Raw genomic sequence first — 18808 nt, 5'->3', positions numbered from 1 at the left:
AGCTTTAATACACCCAAGACTATGTAAATCAGTTCTTTCATATTGTCTGGTTTATTACCTAACCACGTGCCCTGAGTTTTGATTCAGAAAGTATTGTTCCTGAATTTCCACTCTGCCTAAGGTAAGTCATGAGTTAGGAATGTCCTTGTCACCAAGCACAAGTTATTCTTTTGGGGAAACGACACAACTTAGCCTGAGCTCACCCCCAGGTTTCCTGAGCATACCTCCGTGCTTCACTCCTAACACAGTACTACAGAAAGAGATTTTAATTCATAGTACAGAACTCTAAAATAAGTTCTATCTGGAGATTGCCTTGGGAACTGAGAGCCTGCCAATTAAGCCTCTGCCTCTAAATTGCAAACACTGGACATGGGCAAGCAAATCTTCCTGTGCTCTGGGGCCACAAAATCTCTGACCTAATCCTCTGGTAGGTGCCCATTTGTTCATCCAACAAGCATGTACTGACTTCCCAACATTTGCCAGGAATCCACTTCCTTGAGGCTTATTCTGTCTGTTCTTTGCTCATGGAAAGCTCCTCTTTCCTCTCTTGAAATAAAACTACCACTGCTCTTGGAAAAACTGAACGAAGACTCCTCAGAAATCTTTTCCCCCTTTTAGTTCTCACTCTCAAGATCTGGCCTCCATAGATTTATCCTGATTATATTTGGTAATTCTCAGCATTTTAAAATTGCACACTAGGGAGCTTCCTTTTGATAACATTCAGAATGTCCTTGGTAAAGAATACCCATACTCCCTTTCTCCTTTGGTAGCCTTTCTAATTATCCAAATCAAAGATCAGCTAAAGAGAAACCCTAGGCCACTCCAGCTCACACTGATTGCCCCCATAAGCTGTAGCACTTACTTTCTCAGTCTTTCATTTTCAGTTTAATGTCCAGGATTGTTATCTACCTCAATCATACTGTATTTATCCAACCCCTTCTATAAATGAGGCACTATTTTAGGCCCTTGAAGGAGATGGGGATACGAACAAAACACAGTTCCCATCATTACCTCATTCATTAACAATTATTTATTAATTACCTACTACATACCAGGTACTCTAATAAGTTCTGGGGTACAGTGATTGGCAAAAACAGGCATGGCCCTTCCCCTCATGGACCTTATTAGTGAAAGAGGCAGACAGAGACTGTGTGTTGCGTTCACCACTGTATACCACACAGCACATAGCAGGTACCCAGTAAGTATTTGTTGAATGAGTGAAAGTAAACAGCCAAATATATACCTGCAAATTGTGAGAACTGCTATGAATTAAACAAAACAGGAAATAATGATAGAATAGGGTAGAGAAAAAAGGCTGCCAAGGAAGGCCTGAGGAAGTTGACTTACACTAAGACCTGAAGGATGAGGAATAGTCAGCCATGCCAAGACTGCACATACGAGCATTATAGGAGAGGGAACAGTATGGATAAACGCTCGGTGGTAAGTAAGAGCCTGATGTTTCTGTGGGAAGACCACAGCGAGCAAGGGGAAAAGTGAGCTATGAGGAAGAGATGCAAGGGACAATGTAGGCAGGGGTAGGCATGGGTCTTGTAGAACATTGTAAGGATTATGGATTTTATTCTAAGTGCGATGAGAAGTCATTGAAGGGCTTTAAGCAGGGAGTCACATGATCTGATTTGTGATTTTTATATTTTTAAATCACTCTGGCTGTAGCGAGAAGACAATAGTGGGAACAAGAGTGGAAGCAAAGGCACCAGTTAGGAGTTGCAATTATCTATGGGAGATGATGGTAGTCTGGACTAAGGTAGCTGTGGTAAAAGTAAGTGGAGTGAAGATATAGTTTGGAGATAGAACTGAAAGACTTTCTGACAGACTGAATGTGGGGGACTAGAGAAGAGGAAAATTAAGGATGCCTTCCAGGTTTCTAGCTTATGTGACTGGGTGGGTAGAGGTGCCATTTTCTAAAATTAGGAAAATTGGGGGAAGGCATAGTCCCAGGGTGTGTATCACTGTTTATTTTTAACAGGGTTCATTTGAAATGCCTGTGAGACATGTAAGTGTAAATGTCAAGCAGCCAGTTGAATATGTGAATCTGGAACTTTCTAATAGGGAAGACAGGACAAGGAAGTTTATGGTAAGAGCCTTATCAGTGACACAAAACTTACACGTTCAAAGAAAATGTGATGTCTGGCTGGGTTAATCAGAGGAATTTTCAGGAAAAAAGTTGACATTTGAGCCAAAGGAAAGATGATGAGGGAGAATATTCCAGGTAAAGGGAATGAAATAGCAAAGGTGGAGAAAGAGAAAATCTCAAGGCAGGTTCAGAAACTGAAAAATAATTCCGTTTGGATGGAACATGGTTTGTGTTTGGAACGTTGGAAGATGAGTCTAGAGTATGGTTGAAGCCAAATGGGAATTTGTATTGCACTTGGCGGGCAATTGGGAGCACTAGCAAGTCTTTAAGCAGAGGCATAACCTGATGAGGTCATTAAAAGCAATTGAGTGACAGTGAGTAGGGTGGATTGAAGGAATGAGCATAGGAGATGAGGGAGCCCAGTTAAGAATCTATTTCAATTATGAAGGTATGAGGTAATAAAGATCTAAATGTTGATTGTGGAAATGGAAAGTTAAAGGGAAAATGTGAGAGACATCTGAAAGGAGAAGTGTGACTATGGTACCCTAGCAGGATAGCCAGGAAGAAGTACCCACTTTTTTCTCCTGAATGTCTTTTGCCTCCTCTCTATATTATGAGCTCTGGTAAGGCTGGGTGACACTTCACTCTCCACCATGGCATTTAACATTGAAGGGACTTCACACTGGTATGGTTTCATTGTAACTAGATAACAAAGAGGTAGCTCTGGTGCTGTAGTAAATGGACTCACACAGGTAACTTGCTGGAAGAAGCAGTTTGAGGTCGGCACAAGGAAATGGGCTGAGAGTAAACAGTAGTAAAGAGTTAAATTTTTCCATCATTTTCTTTTTAAAGCCCAACTGCCTGTACTCCTTCGTACTCTGCCCCCTCACTCACCCAACACACACACACACACACACACACTCTCTCTCTCTCTCTCTCTGTCTCACAGGCTCAATCTTCAATGCTCTGAATTTTTTCCCACCCCATCCTCCCATCCATATTGTCCATATCTGTGCAAAGTCCCACTTTTTCACAGCCCCCACCTGAAGAACAAGTATCACTGAGAGAACGGCTGCACGTGCTCCCCACTTCTCAGTAATATTTATACTTAGACAACTGGGGCCTTCAATATCAATAGTCCAAATGTCTGACATGAGAGTTAATCACATGGCAGGCTAGAGCTGCAGTGAGGTAAGGTAAGGGGGCAGGGATATCTTTAAGTATTCATTCAAAGGTGAAGCCTGGCTCTGGCCTCCCCCTATTCTTTGCAGTCACTGGAATATCTATGATGGGCCTCCTTTCAAAGGAAGTAAAGTAAGTTTGGGAGAGTCTTTTGAAGTAACTCTGCAGAGAAGAAACAAAATGAACATTCAAAACATTACCCCTTTTGTGATTGCTTGAACCCACCTCCCTTTTATTATTTCTCCTTCACTTCTTATTTTTCATTGTTGGTATATTTTTATGTGTTCATTGTTCAATGTCTTTTGAAGAGTATCTTGAGCTCTTTGAAGAGTATGTGCTGTATAAATAAAATAAAGCAATGAAAAAAATAAAATGTCTACTTTTATAAGAGTATAAGTTTTACTATTTCTGATAATACGAGATTACCCCTCACTCAGCACTAGCCTAAAGAGTAGGTGAGCGCCATATTCTGAGGGATATCAGATAGACCTCCGTGCTCTAAAATAGCTCCCCCACTACCTGAAATCCCACAGTTTGGTGATACATATTTTTTGAATTTGAGCCTTGAGGTCTTCTTTTTCAAGAATCCCTTATTAAAATGCAAATACCACAGAGGGGGGTGGGTGAATGGGTCATGCTTTAACCTTAGTTCCCTTTACATTAACCCATCACTCCTACCAAACACATTTTTCACATAGCAGCTTTTTCCATGCCTTTGTTCATGCTATTCTTCCAGAGGTAATGCTAAATATAACATAAATTATAAATATAAAATTACCTTATATTTTCACACAGTGTCCCATTTGATATCTAAAGCCAAGCCTACTCATTATTTTTTAAAACAATTTATTTTTTCCAACGTAAGAAGAATAACAGGTTTATCATAGAAAATTTGAAAAAGGCAGGAAGATAGGAAGAAGAAAAAATATCAACCATAGTCCTACCACCTAAAGAACAACCGTTGTGTGCTCATGCTCGTTCTTTAAACCAACCTTAGTTTAGGTCCCATTTCTGATGTGATGCCTTCCTTGAACTCCCCTCTAGAACTTCTCTATCCTGTCTGTACCACTCACTTGTACAAATTAGTTAACTCGGTGTGTGTCTTGTGTTTTCAACTAGACTGCTAGATCCTTGAAGGCTGAAACCCTGAATTATACTCTTAGTTTATCCCCAAAAACCTAGTACATTGGACCCAGTATTTGCTGACTGATTTAACCTAAATGAATACTAACCATTTCAGAAAGAATATGAAATAGGCCAAGTATCTAAGTCATGAAAGTTAAAGCTTTCAGGTCACCTTGTTCGGTGACTATTGCTTTTCTGTTCCTGGAACTCTTAAAAGCCTATTTAACTAGCCTCTTTCTCCACACCAAAACTGAATAAGATGCAGACTGATTAACAGCCAGGATTTACTCAAAGATTCTCTATATAAGGCATAAAGACGAGAGAGAGAGAGAGAGAGAGAGAAGTGGGGGAGGGAGAGAGGAAAGGAGAGAAGGGTAGAGAAGAGAGAAGTGTAGAGAAGAAAAGGGTAGAGAAGAGCGAAGGGTAGAGAAGAGAAAGGTATATAGAGTATATAATCTGGTGCTCAATCCAGTATGTGATTTGCCTCCAGCACCGTATACAGGATCCCATCCACTTGTTCTGAGTCAAACCCGATCTCACGAAGCTCCAAGTGAGGGAGGACAGAAGTAAGGAGATAGCTGACGTGGACACGCAGTCGCGTAAGCTTTGCCAAAGCCCTGTATGATGGAGTGAGGGGGTAGGAGAAGAGATGACATGAAGTCATTAGCCAAAAGAACAACATGAAGCTCCTTAAAAATGGGCCTACGTTTCTCAACAATTATGTTTCCATTAGCTAGAAAGAAAGAAGAAAGCACAACGCCACCAAGCACAGGGAGACTGGGTGCAGCTCTCTAAGAAGTAATTCCTCAATTCTTGGTGGCCTATGAATTAATTAAGGCTTCCTCCCTTATCTATGACCAGTAACTGGGGGTCCTAAGGGATGCTGCCCAATAGCACTCACAAGCTGATAACTAAACCCTAGTAATTAACCTTTCTAGGTCATCTCCCTCTGGGGTCCGGTAGGAGACCTGAGCCTTCTGCAGCACTTCTAGGTGCGTCTCTGTCTCCTTCAGTTTCTCTTTTAGTTCTTGCTTTTCTTCTTTGGTTCTTTCCAGCTCAGCTTTCAGAATCTGGAATTCAGCTTGGCGATAGCCCATGTGTTTCTTGCTCCAATACAAGCCTTCTGTCTCCTGGGTACTATAGGTCACCAACTCATGCTGGACTTTCTTAAATTCAGAATGCCAGTGATTCCTCTCCTGTTCCAGCTCCTCCACCTGCAGTCCAAGAAACAGAAATTCAATGACCCCACATGCTACGAGAGTGCCCAAAATTATCTCTAATACACTCACTCTGTGATTCCTCCATACATATTCCTCTACTTATGGACCTTTTCAATCCCAAAATATGGGAAGGATGCCCACTAGGGTTCACTTAATCTGAGACATACAACAGAATAATTCAATGGCTTATTTTGTTTAAAGGCCTCAGAACACAAAATCATCAGAGCTCCAACTCTCTGTTCCCTTGGTTACAATGATCTCTTATTCCTGTGGTAAGGTGTTGCCCTCACCTTTTGCTGGAACAAATTCCTTTCAGCCAAAACCCGTTCCAATTTTTCTGTGGTTCTTTTCAGTTCTTCCAGCTCTCTTTGGTTCTTCATCTTTGGTGTATTACGACCTCCACTCTCCTCATAGCCTCTTCCTTTCTCCCCAGCTGCTGCGGCAGGGGCTGCAGCAGAGGCCACAGAAGAATAAGGCACTGGGTTCCAGGATTCAACCACTTTTCTTCTCTCAGCAAGCTCCTCTCTGTTAAAGGGGATCAGCTGAATGGGAGCTCCTGAATCTCGAACACCCTTTGCAACACCGACAACAGCTACAAAAGGTCCCTTGTTTACTTCTTCCTTGTTTATGATTGTGCTGCCTCTGTTAGATTCTTCTGCCACCAATCTTGGCATCTGATCTTCTAATTCTTCAGGGAGGAGGGACCCCTGGTGCTGGTCTTGGGCCCCTGAATACAGAACTGAAACCTCCCTGCTCTGACTGGTGTTCTTGCTCGCTTCTGGGTATTCTGGGGAAAGGTACGGCGGTGTGCTTCTCTCGGAACTAGATTTATCATGGCTGTTCTCCCCTTCTGGGTAGGCAACAGCTGCCTCTGCCCTCCTGTAAGGGCCAGGCATTGAATAATCTAGAGGAGGTGTTATCATCTCATTCTGGAACCTTCTTCGTTTCTCCACAGGTTCTTCACCTAGGATCCATTTGTACTTACTGCAAGAAGAAGAGGATATTAAATTTTAAGCTGTCACAATACAGGCTAAGTATATTCTTAGCCTATGGAGCCCCTTTTCAAATGTCCCATATTAACACTGACTCCAGCTGTTATCCACAGATCACTTGAGGTTAGGAACACAACTTTATCCCCAAACCCCAACTCCTTCACTCATGTAATTTGCTGAGAAAGCAATTGGTCTTAAGGGAGAGATGAATTTCAAAGGTAGGAAGAGTCAGTATATGGATACAACAGGACCAGGTTGACCTTGGTAAGAATTCTGAAAATAGGATTGAAACTAGCCTGACTTTGAAGTTTCCAAAATGTAAGTAAAGGAAGAAAAACCAAAAAATACACACGCAACACCTCTTAACATGAGAATGGGAAAAAAGGTCATAAAAAGCCTAGCAGAGTATGTAGAGGAGAACCACGCCTGCTCGTTAATTTTAAAGTATCACAAAAACCGTACGGTATCAAAGACATGCATTTTTTTTATATTACAACAGAACACCATACAATTCATTTGCCAGTCAACTGGATTGTGGCTATTGCCCATTAGTCACTCGTAAAAGTTAATTAAAACACAGGGCCCTAGTGAGAAACAAAGAAAAGAATTGGCCAATTCAAGTCATTTCCCTCTTATGGCAAAAGAATTCTCCTCTGTCAAGACAGGCACTCCCTCGGTTCTTCAGCAAACTCCAGGATGGTGACCTATAATCACCTTCCATTTGTGGATGCTCTATGCACGGACTGTTGAAGGAACTAACAAAACAATTGGCACCAGTGAAATCCATAGGCAATTTTATATCATGCATCAGGACGGGACCCCCATTTTTATCCTCATAACTATTCTGCCCTCTCTGCAGAAAACCAAGAAATTTCAAGGTAAAAATAAACTTTCAAATTTTCAGCGTGAAAGTGCCAGGCAAGGTATTGGCCACCTCACAGTATTTCAAGGCTGTTTATATTTTTCTGCAATTTCTGAGAACATCTGTTAAGACATCTCAAACCTTAGATTCTTATAATGCCCTGAATATTCTTGAAAACTAGTGTGCACCCAGAAATAAAACTGGTTTTCCATCTTAATAGATCTTGTCGTGTCAGTCTTATGGGGAAAGCAAAAGGATTTAGGGGCTATGTAAAAACAAACGTGTCCATCTTTAAACATGTGTAAGGGCCACTGCAGGTGGTCCATTTAGCTGTGGTACTGAGGAAGACAGAAAAACAATCAGTTTGCAGGTATGAAGCAAGGGTATATGTTACTAGATAGCAACAGCAAAGTTTTATGAAAGGTAATTAAAGTCAAATTACCTGCCTTCTTTTCCTTTTCCCCCCTCTAAGGGTTCTGTCTTTAATTCTCTTCTCTTCTCTCTCTACATTTCTTTTCTTTGGTAATCTCATACAACCTCTCGGCTATAACCTCAAAGCAATAACTCCCAAGTCATTCCCCGAGCCCTGATCTCCAGTACTGAATTCCCAACTGCTTGTCACGCACATTTCCTTCTGAAGGTCTCACTGGTATCTCACTCAGTATGGATAAAATTGACCCTTCCTTTTCACCTTCAAACCTGCTCCCTCTCTTATGTTTCCTATTTGTGTACAACGCCACCAAACTCACAGTAATTTTCTACAGTTCTACCACCATCAATACTCAAGTTCAAGTTCTCATTACCTCCTCTGGACTACTGCAATGGCTTCCTCCAGTCTCCCCTTCTCTCACCTCCAGATCACTCACTGCCAAGTGAATCTTCCTAAGGCATTGCTCTGATTATGTCACTCCCCTATTTGAAATTTTTATTTATTGCTCCCCACAACAGAAAAGCTCAAATGTCTTAACTTGGTATTCAGGTTTTTCCATTACAAAACATAGGAAACATCTGTTGAACACTTACTCTGTGCCAGACAGTATGATAAGTGCTTACGTGTATGGCCTTACTCAGTTCTCCCAATAACCCTGAGGTAGGTGGTATTATCTTCATTTTGTACAGAGGATGCTTAGCCTAGAGAGGTTAACTGACTTTCTCAAGGTCATGTAGCTAGCAGGTGGCAGAGCTGGGATGTAATGTGGCCCTAGGTTTCTCTCTCACTACTTCCCTTCAAAACCACCAGGCAAACAGAATTCCCCAACACTGCGTGTCTAAGTCCAGCTCAAATGCTACTCATGAATTCCTACAGTGCTGTAGCATTCTCTTATAATATGTATCACTTTCTCCCATGTGTGTGTATGTGCGTGCGTGTGTGTGTGTGTGTATCATAGGTTCCCTACTAAAGTATAAGCTCCTTGACAGAAGGGAGCTTAACTAACTGTGCTGGATGGGGATGAGGGAACAATATTTTGCACATAAGAGGGAATCAAAAAGGAACTATTATGTGAAGGAGAGAAAAATAAGTGGATTTTACTTATTGGTTCTATAAATACTTATTAGTTTTATAAATAAAGGTCTGGTTCTTCCCTCTAGGAATCAACTCTTATTCCAGACCTGTATTCACTCATTTAGTAAAGATTAATTTAGGGTTTACATATCAGGAATTCTTTCCCAACTCCATAGTTTCTTCTCATTTTCTTTCTTCTTTTTATCATATTCCTCCATGTCTGTCTGCAGAGAAGCCAGCTGCTATTTTGATAGGGATTGCATTGAATCTGTAGTTCAATTTGGGGAGTACTGCCATCTTAACAACATTAAATCTTTTGATCCACAAACATGAAATGTCTTGCCATTTATTTAGGTCTTCTTAAATCTTGTTCAACAATATTTTGTAGTTTTTCGTATACAAGTCTTGCTTGCACTTCTGTTAAATTTATTCCTGAATATTTTATTTTTGAAGCTGCTATAAATGGAATTGTTTAATATATTAATTTTTGTTGTTCTTTTCAGAGAGTCAACTTTTGGTTTCACTGATTTTCTCTGTTGTTTTTCTATTCTCTATTTCATTTCCATTCTGATCTTTGTTATTTCCTTCTTTCTCCTTGATGTGAGGTTAGCTTGCTCTTTTTTTTGTTGAGTCTTACGGTGGAAGTTTAGGTTATTGATTTGAGATGTTTCTTCAAGTTTCCTATAAGCATTCACAAATATAATTTTCCCTCTGAGTACTTCTTTCACTTCATTCCATAAGTTTAGGTATATTTTGTTTTCATTTTCATCTTATCAAGATATTCTCTAATTTCCCTTGCGATTTCATCTTTTATTCATTTGTTATTTTGGAGTGTATCTAATTTCCACATATTTGTGAATTTCCCAAATTTCCTTCTGTTGTTGATTTCTAATTTAATTCCTTTGTGGTTGGAGAACATCTCTTTTACACGCTGAATATTTTTTCTCTTTCTGCTTTTAAGATTTTTTCTTTGCCTTTGGCTTTCAATATTTTTATAATATTTTCACTGTGGGCTGTGAATTTCTTTGAGTTTATCCTATTTTGAGTTTGTTGAGCTTCTTGGAGGTGTAGATTAATGTTTTTCATCAAATTTGGGAAGTTTGCAGGTATTATTTCTTTGAATCCTTTTTCTACCCCTTTTCCTCTCTCTCTTCTTGTACTCCTATTTTGTCTATGTTGGTGCACTTAATGGTGTCTCACATATCTCTGAGGCTCTGTTCATTTTTCTTCATTTTTTTTTCCTCTCTGTTCTTCAGATAGCATAACCTATAATTGATATATTTTCAAGTTTGCCAATTCTTTCTTCTGCCAACTCTAATTTGCTGTTGGGTCCCTTTAGTGAAATGTTCATGTTCCTGTTAGTTATTATGCTTTTCACCTCCAAAATTTCCATTTGGTTCTTTTTTCAAATAATTTCTGTCCCTTTATTGATATTCTATACTTGATGAGACATGGTCTCCTTTAGTTCTTTGAACATATTTATAATGGCTGCTTTGAAGTCTTGGCTAAATTCAACATCTGGGTCTCTTCAAGAGCAGTTTGTATTGCCTGCTTCTTTTTTTTTCTTATGTACAGGTCACACTTTCCTGTTTCTTTGAATGTCTCATAAATTTTGTTGACAATTGGATATTTTAGATAATATGGTACAGCAAACTCTGGACACCTATCCCACCTCCCTGAATGGTGGTGGTGGTGGTTGTTTGCTTGGGTGCTTGTTTAGTGTCTTGGCTGAACTGACTCCATGAAATCTATTTCCCCCAAAATATGCAGTCTCTGATGTTCTGCCTCAGATTTCTTCTTGACTTTTATCTTTTACCTGGCAATCTAGGAGTTACCCCTGGGTCAGCATAGGTCAAGTTGTACTTAGGCCCCCTTAGCCAGTTAGATTTTTATCTTTTACCACTGGATGTGTGGCTTGGAGGCTGCTATCACAGTTCAAGGAATTTATGTTGCTGCCCCATTCAGCCAGGTAGTAGCAGCTTGGATTTTTTCCTCTCCAATTACCTGAGAGGGCACAGCCTTGAACATGCACCTAGTCTTCCAGACTACCAGGGATATGTGTGATCTTATTTTTAAGCCTGGCTTCCTATGAGTTGCCCCTGGGTCAGACTAGCTTATTGTTCAGCCAGTGGTTGGTTAGAGGCTGTGCTTAAGACCCTAGCGCCAGTGAGCCTCCTGCCCTTTGTTGTTTGATCTGTGTGAGGCTTGGGGACTGCTTTCAAGTTCACCTTATGTCCTGGTCTGACTGATGCTGAGTGAGTGCAGCCTTGTGCTTGTGCACTGCCTTCCTAACCCCCAGGGTTGACTGTGATCCCAGGAGAGCACTTCTTGACTGTCTTTTACCTTGGTTCTCTCTGTTACCAAACTTCTGATTGCTCGGCCATTTTGCTTGTTGTAACTTGTATCATTGGATTATAAGTACCCTCTTAATTGTTCTCCACCAAGATTTTCATCAGTTTTGACAATTCTGGAATTCTCCCTGATCTGTTCCACATAAAGTCAGTACCTTCAGGTACAGCTAACGAGTTCTTCATCTTTAAGGCCTGCCTCTCTCCCTAAGCAGAACCTCTGTGCCACTGTGCAAGAGCTGGGGGCAGGGACAGTGGCTCACTTCTCCAAGAGTGAAATCTTTTCTTTATGAATGGATGCTGGGATGGTTTTTGGCTTGCTCCTTCTGGCACTAACCTCTGCCCTATAAGTAAGCTGGGGCTGGAGCAAGAGGGGTCCAGTATTGTCGGTATGCTGTCCCTAGGTGAGGGCTTCCACCCTCTGAGTGGCGGCTGGGTGGGCAAAGTGAAACCTGGATGGGAGAAAAGAGACCCAGTCCTCTTGGTTCTGCCTGGAATAGAGCTTCTGCAAGACAGACCTGGAGGAGATGAGAAATGTCAGAGGCCTGTTCCTCCCAGGTGAAACCAAAGTTCTAGACTGGGAGCTAGGGGAAGAGGGCGCTCCCCAACTTCTTGACCACACTTACCTGGATTAGAGCTCCCTGAGTCGTTTTCATAAAATATAGCTTGGAGGGGGATGGGAGCAGGCTAAATGCCAAAGACTCTTGCCGTTCTTTCTGAGATTTAATAGATTTTCTTGAACAAATGTTCTCCATTTGCTATATGCCCCTAGGACAATTTCCAGGAACTTGGAATGACTGTTTTGTTTTGTTTAATAATATTTTCCAGTTAAATGGTTATTTGCTGGTAAAAAGAGTCCATCGTGCTCCTCATTTCTCCATTCTGGAAGTCTCTCTCAAAGATCATATTTTAAAATGTTAATACTGGCGCCTGAGTCAATCTTATTCATTTGCAAAATTGTTCTTCTATTTTTGTCTTGTGTTTGTTGTTTCAAATATTCCTTCGAACACATTAGAATGGTTCTCCTCCTCTCCTTCCACCATTACAGTGTAATTGGATTTCTTTTTTTTTTTTTTTGGTTATCCTTTCAAAACATGCACTAATTAGCCTTTGATATATAAGTTACTCAAAGGCTCTCTAAATATCTAAATAAATTACAGCCACTAATTCTTGCTTTTGTTGATATGCTTACGGCTACGTTCGACCTTAGTTTGTACCACTCATATGAAACCTAGCATGTACTGGGGATACTTACATATATAACCTTGACTACCATAAGCTCCTTCATCTTTGATTCCATCACTGCCCTAGAACACTGCCTTTCATCCAGTAAGCACTCAAATATATGTAGAATGAACAGAAAGGGATCATTTCCCTTTAAAAGAATAAGCTGTCTTCCCCTAAAAGGTTATGCCCGTTTACATACTGGCTAAACCTCTTCTTTATTGCAAGTCCTCCTCTCCCCTTGCTAGATTTGTGAGACTCACAAAGCTGTTTCCAGTGACACCTCTGGAGCCCCTGCTAGGTCATATAATCTACTCCACTAGAACTTTTAAAAACTCTTTTGGATAGTGTAGGCTTTGTTTTATCTAGAGTTAGAGAGCCGTATGACATGACCCTAGGACCCTTATCAGCTTCAGGTTTTGATAATAACAAAGGAGATCTTTGTAACTCTTGACTAAACCTATTATTCCATTAACATCGTTTTACCAGAAAATCCTGTATATTTTACTAAACTCTTGAGTACTTTCATTTTCCCCTATAAAAAGGCAGACTCATTCCAATCAATCTGAATCCCCCTACACCTGTAGCCTGAAATGCATAATCATCATTTACTGACCTTACATAAAATGTATGACATTAGCAGCATCAATTACCATGTGTCTCTACCCAAATAATATTATTCTCAAATTAAAACTACACATGAACAAAGTATTTTACTTGTCCTCTATAGCCAAAACTCTGGATATAGCAGTTCCATGACTCATACAGAAATCTCAATAAAGACTGATGAAGTATGCCACCCAATGGATATACTGTCATACTGCACTCATAAAATACACACATACAAAGGTTAGCATTTGTAATCTCATTCAGGTTACCAAAACCCACTAACGAATAACAAAAGAAACACTGAAGAAAAAGGAGAAGTAGTCCCAGCAGGGAAAGGACAGCCTTCAAGAGCAATGATACCTTGATATTCTAGTGGCAATTCTGATACATGACCATCTCAAGGAGATCAAGGTAGAGGGGTAACAACGTGCTTCAAAAACACACAGCACTTTATTGTATGCCCCTCTCAACCACAATGGGAGTTGGAAAAACTATGGATGGGAACATTAGAATTATGCTCAAGCCCCTGAGACTAACTAGACTATATTTCTTACCCCTTTGCTGCATAGTTCAGTCTTAGAAATTGCTCCTTCTATATGACTCAGATTCAACCATTAGTTATTGAGTACCTACTATCTTCCAAGGCACTGTTCTAGATGCTTTCATACAGGTTCTCATTTAATTCCTTTAGAGTTTTATTAGTTTTGCTCCTAATAGCTTACTTCCTCTTGAGACTTTTTGTTCACATTCAGGGGGTCATGGGGTTCTTCCAATATCTACAGGGCTTAATTGTGGAAGAAGCACTGAATAGGGGACTTGCATACATGTAGAGATGTTTGTCTAGATTAGAAGCTGAAAAGACCCACCTAAGAAGCAAGAAACAGGAAAAAGAATCAGTAACATTGGTAGAAAAATACCAGGAGTCATTTTTACCCTATTATGTAAGGTATTTACCCATTACTTCTATCCTACAATATGTTAAGAAGATATCCAAACTGAAAAGGGTCAAGGAAAAGTTCACAACCCACTATGTGATAGTCACATTACTGATGACTGCTGAAATTTCTACTATTAGAGAGCAACTCCGAACCTGCCCTATGGCTTGGCCCTGCCAGAAGTGAGAAGCATAGTAAAGAGGAGAAAGCGAATCATAAATAGGAGTCCTGAGTTCCAGTCTCATGGCAGTATAGGGGCAGTCATATCTTTCAGTGCTTCAAATACTCCTGATGTTTCAGAAAAAGAAAAGGTATGCTCCTTCGTGTTATATGGACTAACAAAATAATATTGATGAGGTGCTAGAAGATGAACAAGTAAAGCCCAAGACTAAACTTATACTAATAATTTACTCCAGGAAACAATGAACTAGAAGGCTTACCTAATGACACAAACTTCTAATAGTTATTTTTATATGTGACCAATATGTGCTAGGCCTATGGGGCCCCACAGGACTTCAATATTCCTAAACTTAAAAAAAGAAATAGTGCTTATCTATGTAACATCACCTTACATTTGTATAGCACATTATGCTTTTCAAAGAGTTTTCATGTCCGTTATCTCACTTACACAATTTCCAACATAATGTGAATACATAGTATATAAAAGAGCATTCATCAGATGATCACCTCAAAAAAGTAAAAAAAAAATATAGATAGATAGATAGACAGACAGATAGACAGAGAGACTCGACATAGCAGTTGTAATGCTGAAAAATTGGGGGTACATGCAACACACAATTATATCAACCCCAAATGGTGTTTCTCCTTGTGAATTCCATGCTAGGCCTTAGGAAAAACATAAACATGAAAACAATACCAACTTACTTGACAGGAAAACAGACCCTGAGGATTACTATTGAAGAAAGACTATGTTACCCACCTGGAAAACTGAAAAACACTGGAATCCAGAGGCTTAAGTTGAAGAGAAGGTGTTTTGCTTTCTTCTCCAACAGATGGAAGCTGGCTAGGGCTATCAATTCCCTCATACTCAATTGTCTTATTATTCAATTCATCCATATCTTGAATAGTAGGGATCTTCAGTGGATTAGTGAATACCTAGAAAAAAAAGAAATGATTCATGAAAATCCCAATTTCAAACTAAATACCAAAGGTTGAGTCAATCCTTCCGACGCTAGGAAAAAATACTTGCCAAACAAAAAGAAACTGTTCCTACACAAAACAAACAGCGCGCAGTAATGTACACTAGAACACTGAACCCAGGCACGTTCAGCTATAACCTTATGGGCTGGACACCAACAGACTTCCCCAACTCACTTATTGGCTCCTAGAGTCATCCCACTCACAACATACACCCAGGCCCCCCAATCACTGTCTAATTCTCTCTGGTGACCCAGTTTAAGGCTGGGTTTTCACTCTTCTGAGATCTGTGATCAGGACAGGGGTAGAGGGAATAAGCATTGCAGCAAGTGTCTGTGCTGGTTTTGGAGAAATGCATGCGAGAGACTAACATATATTCATAGTGCACACATACACAGACATGCATCTGGGATCTTGTGGGAGAGCCAGCCTATGAAGATAGTATAAATGATGAAGGTGAAGGAATATAAAGGGAAGGTAAACTGAATGAGGACAGGGCAGTCCCAGGAAATCTCCCAATCTCTAGATCAGACTATTAAGCTAAGACATTAGGGTATGAAACCTGTTTATTCATATACCTGGGTCTTGGTGGGATGTCAGAAGAATTAATATTAAATTGCCTCTATCCTCACCAGTCTGACCTACCCTGATTGAGTGGGTGGAAGGTGAATCTAACATGCGACTAGCAGATATCTCTGGGAAAGAAGGTCAAGAGGAAAATCATGCAGAAAGGCAAGGTTGGGTGGGGAAGATATATGGGTGCTATGGTGGCTGTCAGGAAAGGAGTGTCCCTGAAAGGACTGCCAACCTTATTGCACCCTTCAGCGTCCGGAGCTGGGCAACCATGTCCGAGAGACAGTGCTCCTGAAAATTCAAAACAGCAGAGTCTTTATAAAGCCAGCCAGCCTGAAAGCAGGGATGGGGGAGGGGCACAAAGAACCACCCCTTCTTCCCAAGAGGAAGGAGAAAGGAATCACCCCTGAATCCCGGAAGAAAGAAGACTAAGGAAAGCTAGACACTCAACAGGAGCAGTCTGTATAAGGATGGAACATAACCCTGAATATTCTGTGACACCGAATGTGACATTCACACTGTCCAGATTCAGTACTGAACACAAATCTGGGAAATATATATTTGACTTTTCTGGTTTTGGTGATCTGAATATCAGTAACAGCAGATAAAAGCAAACTCAAAAGATCCAATGAAAAAAAGACCACCAGAACAAATGGGTCATTATTTCTATGCAGCTTTCAAGATTGCTGCTTCCTTCAACCTCTGTCCTCTGTTGGGGAAAATTTTGTGTGAGAAAAGGAAGAAGGCAGACTGTCTCTCACCTGGTGGTTCTCATTTTCCATTGGCACCTTCTTCTTCTCAACAGTTTGATCTCTAAGAGAAGATAAAAGTGCTATTTAGTTTACTCATGAAATTTCTCAGTCTGAAATGGATTATACCAATTATAGATTTAGGTTATAATGTTCCTTCCAAATTAGAAATAGTGTGAGCCTCATTGAGTAACTAAGGGTTCCTTCCTGAACTCTGCTACTAAAGAGAGATTTCAAATGCTCCGTCAAAAGAGAGGGGGTGGGGAGGGAGGAAGACAGACTAAAGACAATCATTGGTTGAGACATTCAGGAGATGATTAGAAGGAATAAAGAATTGGAAGAACAGAGAGGTGAGGAGGGAAATTATTAAAAACAAACAGAAAAAATCATCTCTTTTCTCAAAACTCCCCTATCCTATTAGGAAGGGTCAGGCTCCTTTACTGTATGATACAAAACACCACCTCAGGTATACTCAACTGTTTCTTAGCTTTGCTCAAGTACAGGTCTTCATCAATGAGTTCTTGTTCCTCTGGAACGGAGCATCTCCTGCAGTATAGAGAAGAAATCGTTTTTTTGGAAACCAAATATGCCCTTCACTTTTAACCTTTACTTTCCTCATAACTATGATAAGGCAGGGTAACAACCCTCTAACATTACAGAATTCAGATTCCACTCACATTACAAAACCTGGGTGCAGGTTAACATGTAGCAATTCTTATTTCAAGGCATACCATCATATAATTATTTTTGGTTCATATATCACCTTTCTCCCAAGACATTCAAAATACTTAACAGCTGCAAAATTCATATTATGGTGGGCAGCACAAAGCATGATCTCTATTTTTACACAGTGAAGTTCAAGCACAAGAGAGACTTGTTTGTCTTGGGACCATACAAAGGTCTTGTTTGAGAGACCATACAAAGAGAATATTGCTGAGACTAGAACCTAAGTCTTTTGCCTCTCATCTACTAAGAAAGTAATTTTCAAGGGGATGTCTAGAAGCATGAGAATCCCTAAACTAGGTGGTGATGCCTGAAGAAAAAAATAAGAGGCTATGACAGAGAGCAGCAATAAGGAACTAGGAGCTTACATCATAAAAAGAACAGAACAGAGACTAGTGAAGAGGAGAAAAAGGAGAATTCTATAAATGAAAAGGCATTTGCTATAAGTAAAGCATGAGGAAGAGAATTTTAGGAGTAAAAACTGAAAGGAGTACTAGAAAATGTATTCAACGGTCAAAAGTAATCCTAGAAACAAATAAGCAAAAATTAATAATAATTGGAAACACTACGTTACACCCATTCTGTAAATGGGCAAGTGTCCTGGAAGGCTATGTCTCCCAGACTAAGTGTAAACTGACAGGAGATACAGGATTCAAAAATGAGACTTCTAAGCACTTAGTCCCATATTCTAATCCCACAATCCCAGTTACTCTCCATGGAGAAGTGTTTAGGCATATCTGGAGATTATGGGGGAATGCTTACTCATTATAGACCTAGACTTCAGTTATTTAATTTCCTCCATTTTAAACATTTTTTTCTAAAAAGCATACTCTGTTTTAGTACCTTTTTTCTATCAGCATTTATCCTGCAAAAAAATTGTCAGCCAAATTGAAGCAAACTGAGTTATTATTATGACCTTTGTGACTACTCAGTCAAAAACACTTGTTAAGTTGAAATGAATGCCCCTGGATATGCCAGGCACTATGTAGATGTTACATGCTACAAGGAACATATGGTGCATTAGGAAGACAAACACGTAAACAAATAGCATTGAATGTACAATAGGTACTACAACAGATTCAGGGACAGAAAGCATATGAAGAAAACCATCAGCTCAACCTGAATTGTAAAGCCCTTGTTCTCAAATAGTTTATAATCTCTTGAAAAGCCAAAGTAAATACATACGAAAAATATGCAAAAAATAAAAAACCGTATGTGAACAAATGTTAAGAATTAAATACCACAGGAAGCCGGAGTAACATCACTGTCAACTATTGTCAACAGGAGAAATACCACAAAAAATGCTTAAGCTTCCCAGATGGATATGATTTGGATAGGCAGATGGAATGCAGAAAGTTACTGTAAGCAAGCGGAATGACACTACCAAGCCATGAAGGAGGGAATAAGCATGGCACGTGTAGGCAATAGTGAAGCCACGGGCCTGGCTAAAGCATAGGGTTTGTGTTAAAGTACAATGAAAAATACGATTGGGTAGGTAGGGTGAGACCA

At 40.0% G+C, this 18808-nt stretch overlaps 1 protein-coding gene across 4 annotated transcripts in view; it reads right to left on the bottom strand.

Moving 5' to 3' along the window:
- Positions 1-3493: 3493 nt before the first annotated feature.
- Positions 3494-18808, bottom strand: part of MORC4 (MORC family CW-type zinc finger 4) — a 43640-nt gene continuing 28325 nt past the window's right edge. For 2 of the 4 annotated variants that reach the window (XM_004440449.2, XM_087426775.1), the window contains exons 12-17: positions 17054-17122; positions 16589-16640; positions 15037-15212; positions 5913-6606; positions 5333-5616; positions 4107-5019 (exon numbers count right to left, since the gene is read on the bottom strand). In XM_004440449.2, the coding sequence (XP_004440506.1) occupies positions 4866-5019; positions 5333-5616; positions 5913-6606; positions 15037-15212; positions 16589-16640; positions 17054-17122 (1429 nt within the window). In that variant the 3' untranslated portion in view covers positions 4107-4865. Of the gene's footprint in view, positions 3615-4106; positions 5020-5332; positions 5617-5912; positions 6607-15036; positions 15213-16588; positions 16641-17053; positions 17123-18808 lie in introns of those variants that run through there. The other 2 variants (XM_087426776.1, XM_004440450.2) reach the window with 2 other exon arrangements.

Source organism: Ceratotherium simum, chromosome X (genome assembly GCF_057802395.1).
Source record: "Ceratotherium simum simum isolate JZ-2026a chromosome X, ASM5780239v1, whole genome shotgun sequence".
Classification (NCBI taxonomy): domain Eukaryota; kingdom Metazoa; phylum Chordata; class Mammalia; order Perissodactyla; family Rhinocerotidae; genus Ceratotherium; species Ceratotherium simum.
This window is presented reverse-complemented; position numbering and strand designations above follow the sequence as displayed.